The sequence below is a fragment of the Castanea sativa genome, chromosome 8 (genome assembly GCF_040712315.1).
Source record: "Castanea sativa cultivar Marrone di Chiusa Pesio chromosome 8, ASM4071231v1".
Lineage (NCBI taxonomy): Eukaryota > Viridiplantae > Streptophyta > Magnoliopsida > Fagales > Fagaceae > Castanea > Castanea sativa.
Window position 1 is genome coordinate 28726533 of NC_134020.1, and position 17797 is coordinate 28744329.

At 38.8% G+C, this 17797-nt stretch overlaps 2 protein-coding genes across 2 annotated transcripts; both read right to left on the reverse strand.

The window, feature by feature from the left end:
• Positions 1-4995: 4995 nt before the first annotated feature.
• Positions 4996-6447, reverse strand: LOC142606138 (uncharacterized). The gene is made up of 2 exons (XM_075777536.1): positions 6103-6447; positions 4996-5055 (listed from the first exon to the last, which is right to left on the reverse strand). Exons 1-2 carry the CDS (start codon positions 6445-6447, stop codon positions 4996-4998), a joined length of 405 nt encoding a protein of 134 aa, XP_075633651.1.
• A 315-nt stretch (positions 6448-6762) lies between these two features.
• Positions 6763-7785, reverse strand: LOC142606139 (uncharacterized). Its single transcript, XM_075777537.1, has one exon. It carries the CDS (start codon positions 7783-7785, stop codon positions 6763-6765), a length of 1023 nt encoding a protein of 340 aa, XP_075633652.1.
• Positions 7786-17797: the final 10012 nt, after the last annotated feature.

Below are 17797 nucleotides of genomic sequence, written 5' to 3' on the forward strand. Positions count from 1 at the left end.
AACACAAGGAGGTCAAGAGGTCTGATGGTTACAATGATAGTCTTTGCTCTCAAGATACCTATCTTATTAGAAGTTACGGGTCCTAGAGATGCTGCATTTTAGAAAGATGTATTCATAGATATAACAGGCTCAATATTGACAAACAATACTTGAATTTTAGTTGACTTGCCTCCTGGATCTATACCTATTGGGTGTAAATGGGTTTCTTCAAAACTTTTACGGTTAAGTTGGTAGCCAAAGAATTTAAACAAGAAGAAGGCAAATATGATTTTGATACTTATGCACCAGTAGTTAGAATAACATCGATTAAAGTGCTTATAGCACTAGCTTCAATTTTTTATTTATATATATAGCAAAAGAATGTCAAGATCATATTTTTGAATGGTGATCTAAAAGAAGAAGCATACATGGATCCAGAAGGATGTATTATAAGTGGACATGAAAAAACGCTTTCAAATTAGTCAACTTATTCTATGGATTGAAGTAAGTACCAAAACAATATAATGAAAAGTTTTATTATGTGATTCTACTTCATGGATCTAAGCATAATAGTGTTGATAAATTCATAAATTCTAAATTCACTACTAGTTAGAGCATTTGCATTAGTCTTATCTAAAATATTTTGCCTATTTTAATATAAGAATCTACTTTTCTATTTCACACAATCATTTTTCAAAAACACCTATATCAAATTATCTATTATACACTATATTTTATTAAAATAATATATATATTTTTAATTATTATTATTATTATTGTAGGGACACGATTTAGTACCTAAGCCCAAAAGAGGAAAAGAGTTCAAAGCGCCCAATACAATGAATTTATAAAGAGTGGGTTGGAAATCTAGATTTTAATGAGTTTGGATAACAATCACAGTGGGCCAAGATCACAATAGAATGAAGATGAACTGAATTTAGCTAAAGAAAATCGTCCTCGGACGCAATCTGAGGTGAGTAGTTCTTATATTATTCTTTCTTGGGATAGATTACAAATATTGTTCTTGAGTTTACAGTGTTTTTCTCCATTTTTCTCCGATCCCCCCTCCTGAGAGTTTTCTCCCCCATTTATACCCTCCTTTCCTCTCTATCTCTACCCTCCATGTATAGATCAGATTGTTGGTCTTGATACTTATCCCATCAGCACCCTCCTGAAGTATTTGGAAGTAGTTGTAAGGTTGAAAACTGCTGCTCAAGTATCACTTCCTCATTAATGTGGTCAGAGAGTTAGCTACAGAGTATTCAATGCGGTGGTAGCAGCTTTCTCTTAGATATTTCATAGATTTTCTTTTTCCTATGCTCTCACGATGTATATCCTTACCAATAGAATCTCTTGGAACATTGCTTCTGGGAGGCAGACCGCACCTTCCGACCTCTGCTACACCCAGTCGATGAGGCATCTCTCCTCGGACCCCCTTCTAGTACCATCAATGTATATCTCTATAAAAGTGTCTACCCTGTCCTCAGACAATTAAGCATCCTCGGATTGGGCCCTCGGCCCAATATATACTATTGGGCTTGTCACCCCTACAATAGCCCCACAAAATCCTCCTCTTTAGCTCCTCGGGAGAAAAGGGGGATTTCGATATTACCTTAAATACCCCTCTCTCATCATACACCATTTCTGTCTGCGTAGGAACCTTTTTAACTGCCCAACACACGTTTCAGACGCTTTGGTATCCGAGATGCTCCTTCATTAAATTTTTGCGGCTTCGTGTTCCTCACGTTCTACGGTGTGATACGGATCTAACGGTTAGTAATTTTCTTTGAACCTGGGCAGGAATTTTCCTACCTGCTATTCCCTCTCATATATATACCACTCTAAAATTTCACACACTTCACTTTTGCATCTTCCGAACTCAAGAGCTAGTCCGAGGAGCTTTTAATTGTTTCCGTAAGTAGTTTCTAGCAATTTCTCTTTCTTTCTTTTTCCAGTCCATTCTGTCCTCCTCTATAGCTAAACCCCATTCTTTTCCTCGGCCCTCATAAATTTACCTCAGTCACCTACTTTCCTCAATTCTTTAGTATAAAAGGGGAGATTCGTTTGTCTAGTGGACACCCCTGAAGGTATAGAAGAGTTTAAAACCCGATACCAAATTCCCTCCGGTGTTTCCATTAGATATTGCAAACAAGGGGAATGGCACGCTAAAAGGCAGGAGGGAGAAGTGGTAATCCCTATGATCGCCTTCATAGAGGGAGGGATAAGACTCCCTATGGGTAAAGTCACTAGAGATTCCCTAATAGCTCACCGTCTCTCCCCTACCCAATGCACTCCAAACATGTTTAGGATCCTAGGTAGCGTAGATGCCCTCAACGAGAAGATGGGCTTGAACCTCACACGCCATGACGTCTATTGGATTTACAATCTCCATCTCTTGAAAGGGCAAGGGTACTATTTAAAGACTAGGATCCCCGAGGTTAGGTTAATCTCATGCCTCCCTGATTCTAACAAAGGCATGAATAAAGATTTCCTAATAATCTCAGGGGAGTGGCACGATGGCCTCCACTGCCCGACGATAGATGGGATACTAGGTGGGGTTCTTAGGTCTAGGTTAACTATTCTAATGTCACCCCTTTCCCTTTAATATTTTTTGCATTTGCTTCTTCTTACTTGTGTGTAAAATTTGAACTTTTCTTTGAATCGTGTCCTTTTTCTGATGATATCTTTTTTAATGATTTTGCAGATAAGCACGCCACGATTCCCAACCTGAATCTTGTCAACCAAGTAGACCTAGACAAGATCCTCAAGGCTGAGATTTTTGTTCACAACGACGGTCAACTGAGGGTAGCCCACCTCATCCTCAGCTACACCCCTCACGTCCAACTTCCAATCTCCGAGGAACGTGATCAAAGCGAAGGACCCTCGCCTGCCTTTGATAAGTGTAGCTGCCCCAGGCTTTCTCATTACTGGTCCCATCCCAGAAGGCGTTTTTGAAGTGATCTTGCCGACCCAATACATAGATGGGGAAGCCATCTCTTTCTAGCCTATCATCAAAGAAGAAGAAGAAGAAAAAGTAGTCAACGTCTCGGATTCGGAAGACGATTTTGAAGTGTTCAACCTATCATCACCTCTAGAGGTTCTGATTGTTGATCTTAGTCTTCTTCCTCCAGCCCATGTAAGCGACTCACAAGGAGATCCGACCATCTCGGAAGCAATGCCGATCGAATGCAAAACCAGACAAAGCCTCCGGGATCTAATGGAGTTCCAAGTGGGAGGCCAAGAGCCGGAGAAGGTCACTCAGCCCAAACTTCTCACCCTTCCACCCTCCCAAACCATCGCCGTGACTCGACTGACCACAAAAGGAAAAGGGATCAACCCAAGGGCAAGGAGGTGGTGGAGGGGGGAAAGCGCCACCCTTCCAAAGAGGCCAAGCACCAAAAGGGAGCCAAACAAGTCCGAACAACCTAAACAGCCTTAGAGAAGAGGGTTGATGTTCAAGTTCCGGTGACTGCTCCGATATGGTCTCCGGCCATGATCCTAGATGAAACTGCTTTAACTACCGACGCCTTCATTAGAGAGTTCCAGCAGGGAAAAGCTACTTATGTGGCCAACGAGCAAGCTCTACTATTGCCCGGGGACATGGCCAACTTAAGGCAAATGAGAAAGCATGAGGTCTTTCTCTCTTTGAAGAGGGACCTTGCCTTGGTAAGAATACTGTCCAACTTTTTTATTTTTTCATTTTTTATAATTGCTACATCTTATGAATTATTATGTGTATATGCATTTTCTCATCTGACCTGGGCATGTTTCACTGTTTCCTTCTATTTTTGAGAAAATGCCGTCTAAGTTGCTCACAGAGCTGAGAAGATAGTCATCAGCACTCACAAAACAATGAAGGATGAGAATCCCAGGCGTGTTGCTGTTGTGAAGACATTCGAGGTGGCAGAGGAAGAGCTGCACGAGGTCAATGCCAAACTAATTGAGGCCGAGAGGGAGAAAAAAGGCACTGAGGCTGCTCTAGAAGGGGCAAAGAGGCAGGCGAAGGCCCAACAAAAGTAGCTCCACTAGGCTGAGGATGACCTTGAAGCGGCCAAAGAACAGATAAAGGCCCTTACAAAGAGTCTAGGGGAGGCTGAAAAGGCCAAGGAAGAAGCTGAAAAGGCCAAGGAGGAGGCCGGGAAGGCCAAGTACTAGGTCAAGCAAGATGGGTATGAAGTAGGGGTGGCAAAAACTGAGGAGGCCCATAGAGTTGAGGCCTCGGAGTTACGTAGGCATTACTGCCTCCAGGTGTGCAATGAGGCGCTTAACGAGGCGGGGGTTGAAGCCTCTTCTGCCCTCTGGAGAGCAGAGAGTGTTTACTACCCTCCTGCCACCGAGCTTCCAACTCGTTTGTCCCCAAAGCTGATGCTGCCTCTTAGAGAGCAGATGCTGGTAAGGACAGCACAGTCAAGGCACTTCCTTCTTCTAGCAATCCATCCGAGGAAGCCGAACAGCCTGAGACCACTGGAAAAGCAACTGACACAACCAAGGAGGTGGCCCATGATGCTACTCAGCTTCCAACTGCCCCTAAGGAGCCTGCCAAGGAGAAAGAGACTTCCCAACCCATGGAGATTGTCCTGGCAACCCTTCCTCTTCCCACTAAGGAGGATGTGAAGGGTAAAGACCCTGCTTCTTCCACCACAACTTCTAACCAGCCTCTCAAGACTTCCAAGGATAAGCTTGTAATAAAGATGAAATCTGGAGTTGTCCTTGTCTTGTCTTTTTTTTTTTTTTTTTTTCTTGAATTTGTAATGTAGTTTGATCCTTTGTAAGTAAATTGCCTTTTTCTAAGGCTTTAATCAATGAAAATTACAAGTTTTTCTTTCATGATTGTGATACTTGTGTTTCTCATTGCATAGTTTCTATTTTATTTAACATTTAACTAACATGACAATGGGATATAACTCCATTTGGTTATTTGCATAAGTGGTAGTACAATTATCACACCTTCCTGGTTAACAATAGAACAGGTTAAACATACTAAGTCTAGAACATCATCAAAACATACCTTTAATTTCAAAAAGCATACACCACAACAGAGCATTCATACACATCATTCCCAATAAGCTTAATGGCCTTAAGGAGATAATCAAATATTGATCAGATAATAGATATATTTGAAGTATTTACAAATGCTTTAAGTGATGCTCATGAATTCCCATTTTTTTCAAGTCCATGTTGTGGGAATCCTTGCCATTCCATTAAGCATGGATGGTTTTGTTTGAGACTTAAATAAATAATGGAAAGTATTAATTTACGTAAAGCAGGTGGTCCGAGAAACCATGTATAACTAAGATCTATTTGACCCTTAGAAAAATGATGAAAGATATCAATTTACCCAAGGTATGTGGTCCAAAGAGCCAGGCATAACCAAAGTTCTGTTTGGCACTTAGATAAGATGGCATGAAGTATTAATTTACTCAAAGTAGATGGTCCGAGAAACCAGGCATAACTATGGTTCTGTTTAACACTTAGAAAGATGATGAAAAATATCAATTTACCTAAAGTATGTCATCCGAGGAGCCAGACATAACCACGGTTCTGTTTGATATTTAGATAAGATGACATGAAATATTAATTTACCCAAAGTAGATGGTCTGAGGAACCAGGCATAACTATGGTTCTGTTTAAAACTTAGAAAAATGATGAAAAATATTAATTTACCCAAGGTATGTGGTCTGAGGAGCTAGGCATAACCAATGTTCTATTTGATATTTAGATAAGATGACATGAAGTATTAATTTATCCAAAGTAGAGGGTCCGAGGAACTAGACATAACTATGGTTCTATTTAACATTTAGAAAAATGATGAAAAATATCAATTTACCCAAGGTATGTGGTCCGAGAAGTCAGGCATAACCAAGGTTCCGTTTGATACTTAAATAAATAAGGAATGTAACGCATAATGCAATAGATGATATACAGCAGAAAAGACTTTCATTAATAATAATACATTCATAGATTATTTACATTCCAGAGGAGTGGTACAACATTTTCATCTAGATCTTCAAGATAATATGCCCCTATTTCAGCTACCGAGGTAATGCGATATGGTCCTTCCCAATTGGGCCTTAATTTTTCCCATGTTGGATTCCTTGCAGTACCCAAAACCTTTCTTAATACCAAATCCCCTTGCGTTAGTGGCTTTAACTTCACATTTGGGTCATATCCTTGTTTGAGTTTGTGCTGATAATATTTCAATTGAACCGTGGCATTTTCCCTTCGTTCTTCAACCAAATCTAAGCTCCTTTCCAACAGTTCTTCATTGCTACTCATAGTGAAAGAGCTCGTCCTCAGAGTTGGGAAACCGGTCTCAAGAGGAATCACAGCCTTGGCCCCGTAAGTCATTGAAAAAGGTGTCTCTCCTATGGATCTACAAGGTGTAGTCCGATATGTCCAAAGGACATGCGACAGCTCTTCCACCCATTTTCCCTTTGCATCACCCAACCTCTTCTTAAGCCCATTCATTATTACTTTGTTGACAGCTTCAGCCTGTCCGTTCCCCTACGGATACGCCAGAGTGGAATACCTATTCGTAATACCTAGATCACAACAATATCTCTTGAAGGCCTTGCTATTAAACTGAAGGCCATTGTCCGAGATGAATGTGTGAGGAATTCCAAATCGGGTGACAATGTTTTTCCAAACGAACCTCTTTGCATCCAAGTCCCTGATATTTGATAGTGGTTCAGCTTCAACCCATTTGGTGAAATAATCTGTACTGACTAGCAACTATCTCCTATTTCCTACTGCCTTAGGGAAGGGTCCTACAATATCCAAGCCCTACTGAGCAAATGGCCAAGGGCTGGACAGAGGATTTAGGACGCCCCCTAGTTGATGAATATTTGGAGCAAACCTTTGGTGTTGATCGCATTTCTTCACATACTCTTGCGCTTCTTTCTGCATGCTCGGCCACCAATATCCTTGGGTAAGAGCACTGTGAGATAAGGATCTGCATCCTGTGTGGCTTCCATAAATCCCTTCATGTAGCTCTTCTAGGAGCAATTCCATTGCCTTAGGGTGTATGTATAGCAGATACGGTCCAGAGAAAGAACGTTTGTACAGCTTTAGGTCCTTGGATAGCCAGAACCAAGGAGCCTTTCTACGTACCTTGTCTGCTTCGGACTTCTCTTCAGGCAATACATCTTCTTTAAGGAATAGCACAATGGAGTCCATCCAACTAAGTCCCGCCCTGACCTGATGAACTCGGACTATGTCTCCTTTCATCTCAATAGGCTTGCATAAATCTTCAACAAGGATAACCCGAGGTAAGCTCTGCACCAAGGATGTTGCAAGGGTGGCCAGAGAATCAGCATAGGTATTTCTGCTTCTAGGGATTTGCACTAAAGTATAAGACTCAAACTTTGACTGCAAATGTCTTACTTGATTCAAGTATTCTTGCATTCTTGAATCTCTGGCCTCCAACTCTTCTTCTACTTGGCCTACAACCAATCTTAAGTCTAAGAACATCTTTACTGCTTTTCCTCTCATCTTCTGAACCATAGTCATCCCTATCAATAAGGCCTCATACTCAACTTCATTATTTATGGCTGAAAAACTTAACCTTAAGGATTTTTCAAGAACAATCATCTCGGGAGAAACTATAACTAGCCCCACTCCGGATCCTCTTTGATTTGCCGCACCATCAACATACACCCTCCAAGATGCAGGTTCTTGCAAGGAAACCATGCCCACTGATTTTTCATCCATGTTCTGCTTGTCTTTTTCTTCTTCATCTACAGAAGGTTCAGTAAACTTAGCCACCAGGTCTGCAAGAACTTGGTCCTTAACAGAGGTGCGAGGCATGTACTTAATATCAAAAGCCCTTAAGATTGTATCTCATTTGACAATCCTTCTTGTGTAATCAGCATTCTGAAGTAATGATTTGAGCAGAAGTTGGGTTAAGACAACAATTGTATGGGATTGGAAGTAGTGGGGGAGTTTACGCGTAGCGTGCACCACTGCTAAAATGGCCTTTTCCAATGGTAGGTAACGGACCTCTGCTTCATGCAACAACTTGCTCACGTAATAAAGTGGTTTCTACATACCATCGTCAACCCGTATCAGCACTAAACTCACAGCATGGGAAGCTATGACAATGTAAGCAAATAAAACCTCATCCTCCTCGGGCTTGAACATCACAGGTGGTTGAGAAAGATATTCCTTAAGCTGCTGAAAGGCCAAAGCACACTCATCGATCCATTCGAATCCCTTCCACTTATTCAACAACTAGAAGAAATACCTACATCTATTTGTGGACCGAGAGATAAATCGGTTCAAGGTAGCAGTCATTCCCGTTAATTTCTGGACTTTTTTAGGATTCTGAGGTGGCCATTAACTGTTAATTGCCTTAACTTGATCAGGATTGAACTCAATTCCATGATAGGTGACCATATAACCCAGAAATTTACCTGATCCCATACCAAAGGAACGTTTGGAAGCATGGAGGCACAATTTGTGTTTCCTTAGTATCCCAAAGATATTCCCAAAGTCTCCCACGTGTTCAGACACCATCTTACTCTTCACTACCATGTCATTCACATAAACCTCAATATTCTTACCTAGTTTTGGCTCAAACATCCTGGTCATCATCCTTGGATAGGTAACTTCTGCATTCTTTAAACAAAAATGCATCACTTTATAGTGATAATTTCTTGTATGAGTGATGAAGGATGTTTTCTCTTGATCATCCAAAGCTAAGAGTATTTGATGATATCCTTGGAAGGCATCCAGAAAACTCATCTAAGGATGCCCAACAGTGGCATCCACCAATTGATCTATACGAGGCATGGGAAAGGGGTCTTTGGGGCAAACTTTGTTCAAATCTGTGAAGTCTACACATACTCACCATTTCCCATTCTTCTTTTTCACTACCACTATATTACCAACTATTCAGGATAAAATATCTCATTGATAGCACCTGCTTGCTTGAGCTTGATCACCTCCTCCTCAACAGCCTCGGAATGCTCCTTAGATGAGTGTCGAGGTGGTTGCTTTCTTGGTATGATAGTTAGGTTAACATTCAAATGATGACAAATGAAGCTCGGATCCACTCTGGGAGCCTCGTAAGCATTCCAAGCAAACACATCAATATTTTCCCTAAGAAATATCACCAATTCTTCCTTCTCCTGAGGAGGCAGTTGAGCTCCAACCTAAAAATATTTCTCTTTATCGTTACTTATAATAACATTTTCTAGCCCTTCACACTCTACCCCTTCCATCATACCACCAGATAACACTTGCTTCTTTGATTGCTACAAAATTTGCGCATTTGATGCCGAGAATTTTCCTTTAGCTTGATGTTTAATTGTGGCCACAAAGCACTGCCTAGCCACAGACTGGCTCTCTATCAGCTTTTCAACCTAGTTACCGGATGGATATTTCACCTTCAAATACAAGGAAGAGGAAACAACTCCCATGGCATGAAGCCAGGGTCTTGCCACGATGGCTGTGTAGGGAGAAAACGCATCCACCACTATAAAGCTCACCTCCACCACCTTCGACCTTGCTTGCACTGGTAGTTTGATCTGACCTTTTGGTATGACTACTTTCCCATCAAAACCTACCAAGGATGAATCATAACCGATTAAATCCTCAGGCTTCAGCCCCAATCCCTTATACAAATCAAGCTACATAATCTTCACCTCACTGCCCTGATCAACCAATACCCGTTTCACATCATACCCCCTATCCTGAGGGTAACCACCAACACATCATCATGTGGCTGCAAGGTACTAGCCTTATCCTCGTCAAAGAAACTCAGCGTTAGTCGGACCTCCATCCTATTCCTCTTCGGCTAGGGGTAGGATGTCTCTACGGGTGGCTGGGCTATGGACATTACCCTAGAGTGGTAAGAACCAACCCTTCCCGGGGTAGCAAGAATAACATTGATTGTACCCAGAGGTGGTTTTGATGAAGCATCCCTCTGAGATCCTGATCCTACCTAGCCTCCTTGCCCATTGGGGTGATGTAGGAATTGCTTTAACTTGCCACATTAGACTAGCTACTCCAGGTGGCTCCACAGAGTTCGACAATCCTCCGTAGTGTACCCTCTCTTATAGTGGTACTGACAATGAAGGCTTTAGTTGCACCATGCAGGGTCTCTTCCCATTTTATTTGGCCATTGACAAAATGGTTCATTCTTGATTTTTTTCTAAGATTTGATGCATTGGTTACCAAAACAACATATTAATTGCTTGTGGTACAGCAGCAGCCCTAGACTGCCCAGAAAAATCCCACCAAGGATGATTATTATTGTACTTATCCGACCTAAAGTCCATCCTATCCTGAGAGACCACTTTCGCTTTGCCTTTACCTAACTATTGGTCCTCTTCGATCTGCTTATACTTATCAATGCGGTCCATGAGCTGATGCACATTACTAACTGGTTTCCCTGTTAACAATTTCCTTAGACCGTGCTCGGTAGGCAGGCCAACCTTAAAAGTTCTTATGGCCACGTCATCAAAGTCCCCATCAATCTCATTGAGCATCTCCTAGTATCTGTCTGAGTACGTTTTTAGGGTCTCTCCCTTTCGCATAGTCATAAACAGCAGGGAATCCAAGGGCCAAGGAACCCTATTACACGTAATAAAGCGAGATCTAAACGCCTGGGTGAGTTCCTTAAAGGAATCAATAGAACCTGCCCCCAGGTCGTCAAACCACCTTATTGCTACAGTCCCAAACTGGATGGGAAAACTTTGCACATCAAAGCCTTATTCTTGGAGTGCACAACCATCCTCCAGTTGAAATGGCTCACATGCTCCACAGGGTCTGTTCGACCATTGTACCTGGTGAATGTTGGCTGAATGAATTGCTGAGGAAGTCTTTCTCCTTCAATTCTACGCGTGAAGGGTGATTTAGAAATCTGGTTCAATACTCTACTTATAGCGTCGTTCCCCAGGCCTCTGCCAGACGAATTCCTATTTCTGTGGCCATAAGAGTTATTATCTTTATACAAGAAAGACTCACTAGGGAGAGTCCTTGACCTAAGCCTGTAACTGCTATCCCCATCATCATCAGAAGAAGGGTCAGAAATAGAAGGAGTTCGCTTTCGTCGTTCGTGGCGCAACTTCCTCTTCAAACGATCAATCTCCAATTGTATGGCCCTAGTACTATCCTTATGAGAGACGTGGCTTCCACTCCGAGATTGGCTTGTACTAGTATGGGTGGTATGCACACTCCCCTCCCGGTCCCTTCTTCGCCTAAGACTAAGGGAATGATCTTGACTTTAGGACCCCATAGACTCCGCTTGGTTTGGACATGAATCTACCATAACTGAACGTTAAACTCACTAAAACACAAGGATTTTCCACAGACAGTGCCAATTATAGGGACACGATTTAGTACCTAAGCCCAAAAGAGGAAAGGGAATAAGTCCAAAAAGCCCAATACAATGAATTTATAGAGAGTGAGTTGAAAATCTAGGTTCTAATGAGTTTGGATAACAATCACAATGGCCCAAAATCACAATAAAATGAAGATGAACTGAATTTGGCTAAAGAAAATCGTCATCGGACGCAATTCGAGGTGAATAGTTCTTATATTATTCTTTCTTGGGACAGATTACAAATATTGTTCTTGAGTCTACAGTGTTTTTCTCTCTTTTTCTCTAATCCCCCCCTAAGATTCTTCTCCCCCATTTATACCCTCCTTTCCTCTCTATCTCTACCCTCCACGTATGGATTAGATTGTTGGTCTTGATACTTGTTCCATCAGCACCCTCCTGAAGTTTTTAGAAGTAGCTGTAAAGCTGAAAACTACTGCTCAGGTATCACTTCCTCATTAATGTGGTCAAAGAGTTAGCTATAGAGCATTCAATGCGGTGATATCAGCTTTCTTTTAGATATTTCATAGCTTTCTTTGTCCTATGCTCTCACGATGTATATCTTTACCAATAAAATCTCCTGGAACATTGCTTCTGAGAGGCAGACCACACCTTCTGACCTCTGCTACACCCAGCTGAGGAGGCATCTTTCCTCGGACCCCCTTCTTGGACCATGGTAACTAGAATCTTTTCTTTATTCATAAGTGTTGATCTCTATAACAGTGTCTACCCCGTCCTCAGACAATTAAGCATCCTCGGACCGAGCCCTCGGCCCAATATATACTATTGGGCCTGTCACCCCTACAGTATATATTTGCACGGTTGTTTTAGCAGATGTGTAAGTATATATAGTTATATACCCACTAATGTGGGTAGTTTTAGGACAAAAATGTATAAATTTGAGCATTTTTATTATTATAGACACACTGATATGAATGCTCTTATGGTGTTATTATATGTCTATGTGGATGACTACCATATATTTGGGAATAGGGTTATAAGCAAGGCAAGTTTTGTCGAGTAGTGCATGTTTAAGTTTGGTTCGTCAATAAAAATAAAATGTTCAAGCTTGGCTCGAGCTTGAGACAAGCTTAAAAACAATGTTTGAACTCGAACTCATAAGTATGCCAAAAAGCTTGAACTTGACTTGATTAATTAGTCAAGCCAAGCTCAAGCTTAATATCAAGCTCAAATTCGATCTCAAGTCAAGTTTTTTAGCTTAGGATCCAAGAAAAAATGCATTATCAAATGCTTATATCACCAAAAATCAAGTAAACAAAAAAGAAAATAAAATACTCATTTTATCATGCTTCTAATTCAACCTGTGATTATAAATTGTTTGAATTACAACTTTGCATAATTTAATCCATCCATTCATCATTCATTGTCTGTAGCTTGAGTAATTAAAAAAAATATATAACTAAAGTCTAAAAGTGTTCCATGGTCAGTTAGAGGGAGTGTTAACAAAAATTAGAGGAAAGAAGAAAAATTAATGGATAGTGGTAAGTGGTCTCATGTGGACTATGTTATTATTAAGATATGTATAATGTCATAATAATGAGTTTATTTAGTAAACATATATCAAGCTATAAACGAGCCTAAACTCGGCGTATTTTGTATCGAACCCTATTGTTCACGAGTAATTTTTTTTTTTTGTTAGGCTTGGCTCACTTATAAATAAGCCTAAAATTAAGGCTCAAGCTTAGCTTATTTATAAAGAAACGAACATGAACGAGCTTTTTATTGAACTGAGCCTAAGTTGTTCATCAACGGCTTGGTTCGTTTACAGCCCTATTTAGGAAGAACAAAATTTAGGTACAGTACTTGGGTGCTATTTTTTAGGTTCTCCTTTTAAAATTCAATCATGTATCTTTTTTCTCATGTGATAGAAGTGTATTTATAGTTAGATATTGTCACATAACTAAATTTTAAGATGAGAACTTTTTTCTTTTTTTTTTTTAGAAAATTAAGATGAGAACCTAAGGAACAACACCTGAGTATTGTACTTAATTTTTATCTATTTGGGAAAAAATTGGAGGGAGTATCTAAAACTAAGAAATATCTATTTTCAAAATTCAAAATGTGACAAAATTACTCTTCCCCCTCGCCCCTCATCTAAATAAAATGTTATTGATAAATTAGAGAAACTGAGAGCATGAATAATTACATAAATGTGTTTTGCTTATATATAGTTGAATAAAATAGAGAATTAAAGAAAAAAAAAGTGCTACATTCATAACATATTCATGACAAAATTTAAATGATAGGTTGTTATTAGTTCTAATTTAAACTCACCATTAAAATTAATTTTTCGCCCAACAATAACAGTCAGTGATTTATTGTGAAAATGTTATGTAGAAACATTTCTAAAAAATAAAAAATCTCTAAAAACTAACCAACTGAATTATAGTAACCGTTATCAGCAACAACCAATAGAAGCTTTACACGTGGCATAAAACAACAAACTAATAATCTAACAAACTGAAGCTAAATGGCACGTGCATGGTAAGCGTGTGAGTTCTTTACGTCTTTTAACTCACTTATGTGAAACGACAGCATGTTATTGCATTGTCTTATCTATTTGTCTTGGTTGCTGTTTTATATGTAACGACGTCGTCTTGCTGCGCTTGTAATCCGTTGAAGACGACATCGATTTATGCTGAGCCAAGTTTTCTTCCAACAATTGATAATTATATAGTATTGTTGTTTATTACCATTATGTATGTACGCTCAATTTAAGAGACACTCTCAAGAGATTTTGTGAAAAAAGTAAAACTAATGGATTGAATTTGAAACATTTTTCTCCAAAAGTTAGTTGTAATATGGGTCCCCCTCCAAAAAAAAAAAAAACCAAGGGTGTCAAATGGGTGTGTTTGAGATGGACATAATTGAGTTGGGTATATAAAACTCATTTACCCGTTAAAACTCATTTAATTAATTGTTTTTAACCTAAATCCAACCCAACCTAATTATTATGGGTAAACCCCAACCCACCAAATTACCCAATTATCAAAATTACCAAAATGCCCATAAAGTGAAAATGACTAAAGTACTCTAAAATCTTAAAAAATGACCAAAATAACCCAAAGTCTAAAAATTACCAAAATACCCCCAAAACTTATAAAATGACCAAAATACCATCCGAAACCCAAAAAATGACCAAAATACCCCTGAAACAAAAAAATTACCAAAATACCCCCAATACCCAAAAAATGACCAAAATAGCCCTGAAACCTAAAAATTGACCAAAATACTCCCAAAACCCTAAAAATTACCAAAATACCCTCAAAACCTTAAAATTACCAAAATATTCCCAAAACCCAAAAAATGACCAAAATACCCCCGAAACCAAAAAATGACCAAAATACCCCAAAAACCTAAAAATTACCAAAATACCCTTAAAACCCAGAAAACGACGAAAATAATTTGTAAATAGTTTAAGGTTGGAAGTCCCAAGCTTAAACTATTTACAAATTAGTTTAAAGTTAAGAGGGTAATAATAACTTATAGGTAGGTGTGGACTGTTAGGTTAAATCAAGGATAAGTATTGTACTCTTAATAATGGAGTTCAAGAAATTCTCCAAATGTCTAAATTGAAAGAGACATCAAAGGATCTTCACCTATAGGAACATAAGAAGTTGGACTGCTTCTAGCAAAAGTTTAAGGTTTATCCGTCAAACAAAAGAAAAAATGTTTAAGGTTTACTTTTGCAAATGTTCAAGAAAACCATGATGGAGCACTTGGATAATTGCAATTAAATTTGTGAGTCCTTTTTTTGCTGAAATTAGATGGAATCAAGTGTGTGTTACTTTCGTTTTGGGGCTGGCTCAATAGGTGATGCAATTGATGCAATCGCCTAAGGCCCCCAAATAAAAAAAGGCCCCCACTTGTAAAAAAAAAATTATATATATAATATATTTATCTATATATTTTAATTAAAAAAATTAAGCACTTTTATTGGTCAATAAAATGCATTAAAAAAGCTTCATTGTATCCTAAAATGCAGAAGATTTAAAAGGAAAAAAACAAAAATTAGTCAAGTTTCAACTAACAAAATTAAATTTTAGGATACAAATTTATTAACTCATTCTTGAAATATGCTAAAATCAAAATTAATACCAAACAAATTCATTAATAATGCAACGCAATTGTCTTAAAATATGATAAAATAGAGATTGTAAAATTCAAAAACAGAAGAAAAATATCTCATCTCTCTATTGGTCTCTCCATCTATATTCTTACATTTCTTTTCTTCATCTTCATCTTGATTCTTGATCTTTTTCCATAAACTCAGTCTAGCTTGAAATTTTTCATTGTTGATTCCCTTCAATTCACAGCAAATTCAAAACTGAAAAGGAGATAATCTTCTTCCCCTCTCTATCTTTCCAAAAATGAAGATGATAAGTCAGCAGTCTGCTATTTATTTAACTTAAATTATATATATTTTTAGTTTATTTCACTACACAATTGATTGATGGGACATGTTTTTAGTCATAGGACAGGCTGGAAAAATATTGATACAAAATTCTACTATGATAGGACCCTTCTCTGCCCCTCTCTTAATTGGACCCTTGCTATGATAGGAGTAGGACACGATTTTTGCTTTTACACTTAGCCATACAGGTTGGACATCTCACATCTACACTGCACAAGTGCACAACAACATATCTCACATCTCACATCTCACATCTCAATATATATATTATTTGATTAATATTTAAATATAAAAAGACCCCACTCAAAATTTTCGCTTAAGGCCCTCAAAATTGTTGAGCTGGCCCTGTTTTGTTTCTAATATCTAAAGTCGTGGTTTAAGCTTAATTAGGCCACATATGATTTTAAAATGTTTACATTAATTGATGGTTTAAGTTGAAAGATTCCTCTCGTATGCATGATGACATCAATATTTGGACTAAACAATTAATATAATAATCTAAGCATAGGCTTGTTAAAAAGTTTGGGTAGATTGTGATATGGAGGGTCCGTTTGGATAGAACTTATTGCTGAAAACTAAAAACTGAAAACACTATAGCAAAATAATTTTTAAATGTGTGAATAGTGATGCGGGACCTATTTTTAATAAAAAATTGATGAAAAAGTACATAAACAGTGCGCGCACAGTGCTCACACAGTGCCGCACAGTGCGCGCACTGCTCACATGTCCCCCTCTGCAGCAGAAAAAAAAAAAAAAGAAAAAAAAAAAGCAAAACGTGAAAACTGAAACGTGAAAACGCAGCCGCTGAATCCAAACGCCCTCGGAATGAAGGGCGTGGGTTTGTATTTTAAGACGTCTCCCAAGTTCAGGGATTTAAAGTAATACAAACACTAACAAATAAAATAATCTAGAGAATCTATATACAGACATGTGGCTCCAGAACACCCATGTGTGTAGTGTGTGGCGCTTGCATGGTACACTTGGCACTTAATTAGCTAGACATGTGTCACGTTCGCATGTGATTAAGATCGAACGATGATTTTATTTTATTGATATACATTAGATTTTAACCCATGTAAGCTATTTTCTAATATAGAAATAACTTATTTTTAAAAGATAAATATGTTTTGAAAAATTATGTGTGGGGAGTAAAAGGACCCTGATGGAGATATGAGCCTTTGGGCCGTGCCAAAGAAGGCCGACCTGCTCTTGAGTTTAGAACTTGTTAGTACTACGGGTTTGCCCATACGCCGAGGATCCGAGGATCCAGTCGAGGGTGAATTTCTCTTCGGACGGACACCAGAGAACCCGGGACTTCATGATAAACGTTAGGCAATGACATGGTTAAAACCAGTGGATAAAAGGGGTAAACCCTTGAATGTCCTGAAAGCACCGATGTGATAGAAACACCAAAGATTAAGGCAGTCACCTCCACATTAAAGACCCTGCACCTACCACCCTGGCCGCATTGATGGGGAAGTGACACCTGAACAGTGGAAGGGAAACTTCTGGTTACTATTCAAAGGCACTGAGAAAAGAAATATCTAGGCTAAAGGGGAGTTTGGGGCAACACGTGTACAGAGCATCAAAAAGAAGAGTAGTATTTAAGGAGCAACTTAGAACAGAAATGGAGATCCCTTTTTTGTAACCTAAAAGAAAGAGAAAAAAGAGAGAGAAATAATATAAGAACAGTTCTCGGCTTACGTCCGAGCAGGTTAATCTACAGTATTCATTGTTGTTTACAAGTGTTTACCATCTTTGGCTTGTCGTTTAATCCTCAAACACTTCTAACCTGGGTTTCAAGCCCACACTCTACAAATTACATTGTTTAAGGCTCATTGGGCCTGGGCCCGTAACTGTTCTTGGGGCTAGGTGCAATTGTGCACTTACATTATGAATTTATCTAAAATGTAATGATGTTAAAAAAAAAAAAAAAGGGTACCAATTCAAATGTTTAAGTCATAACTCTTCATTATTTATGTATTAAGGCTTGAATCAAATTCAAATACACAATTTTTTTTTTTTAAAGAAGCTATTTTTACTAGATAAGTCAAAATTGT

Coding starts and splice junctions, on each gene's coding strand:
- LOC142606138 (XM_075777536.1), bottom strand. CDS start 6,447: ATGAATGGGCTTAAGAAGAGGTTGGGTGATGCAAAGGGAAAATGGGTG. Junction 5,056..6,102: donor CACTAACGCAAGGGGATTTG/GTATTAAGAAAG, acceptor TATCTCCTTAAG/GCCATTAAGCTTATTGGGAA.
- LOC142606139 (XM_075777537.1), bottom strand. CDS start 7,785: ATGCCTCGCACCTCTGTTAAGGACCAAGTTCTTGCAGACCTGGTGGCT.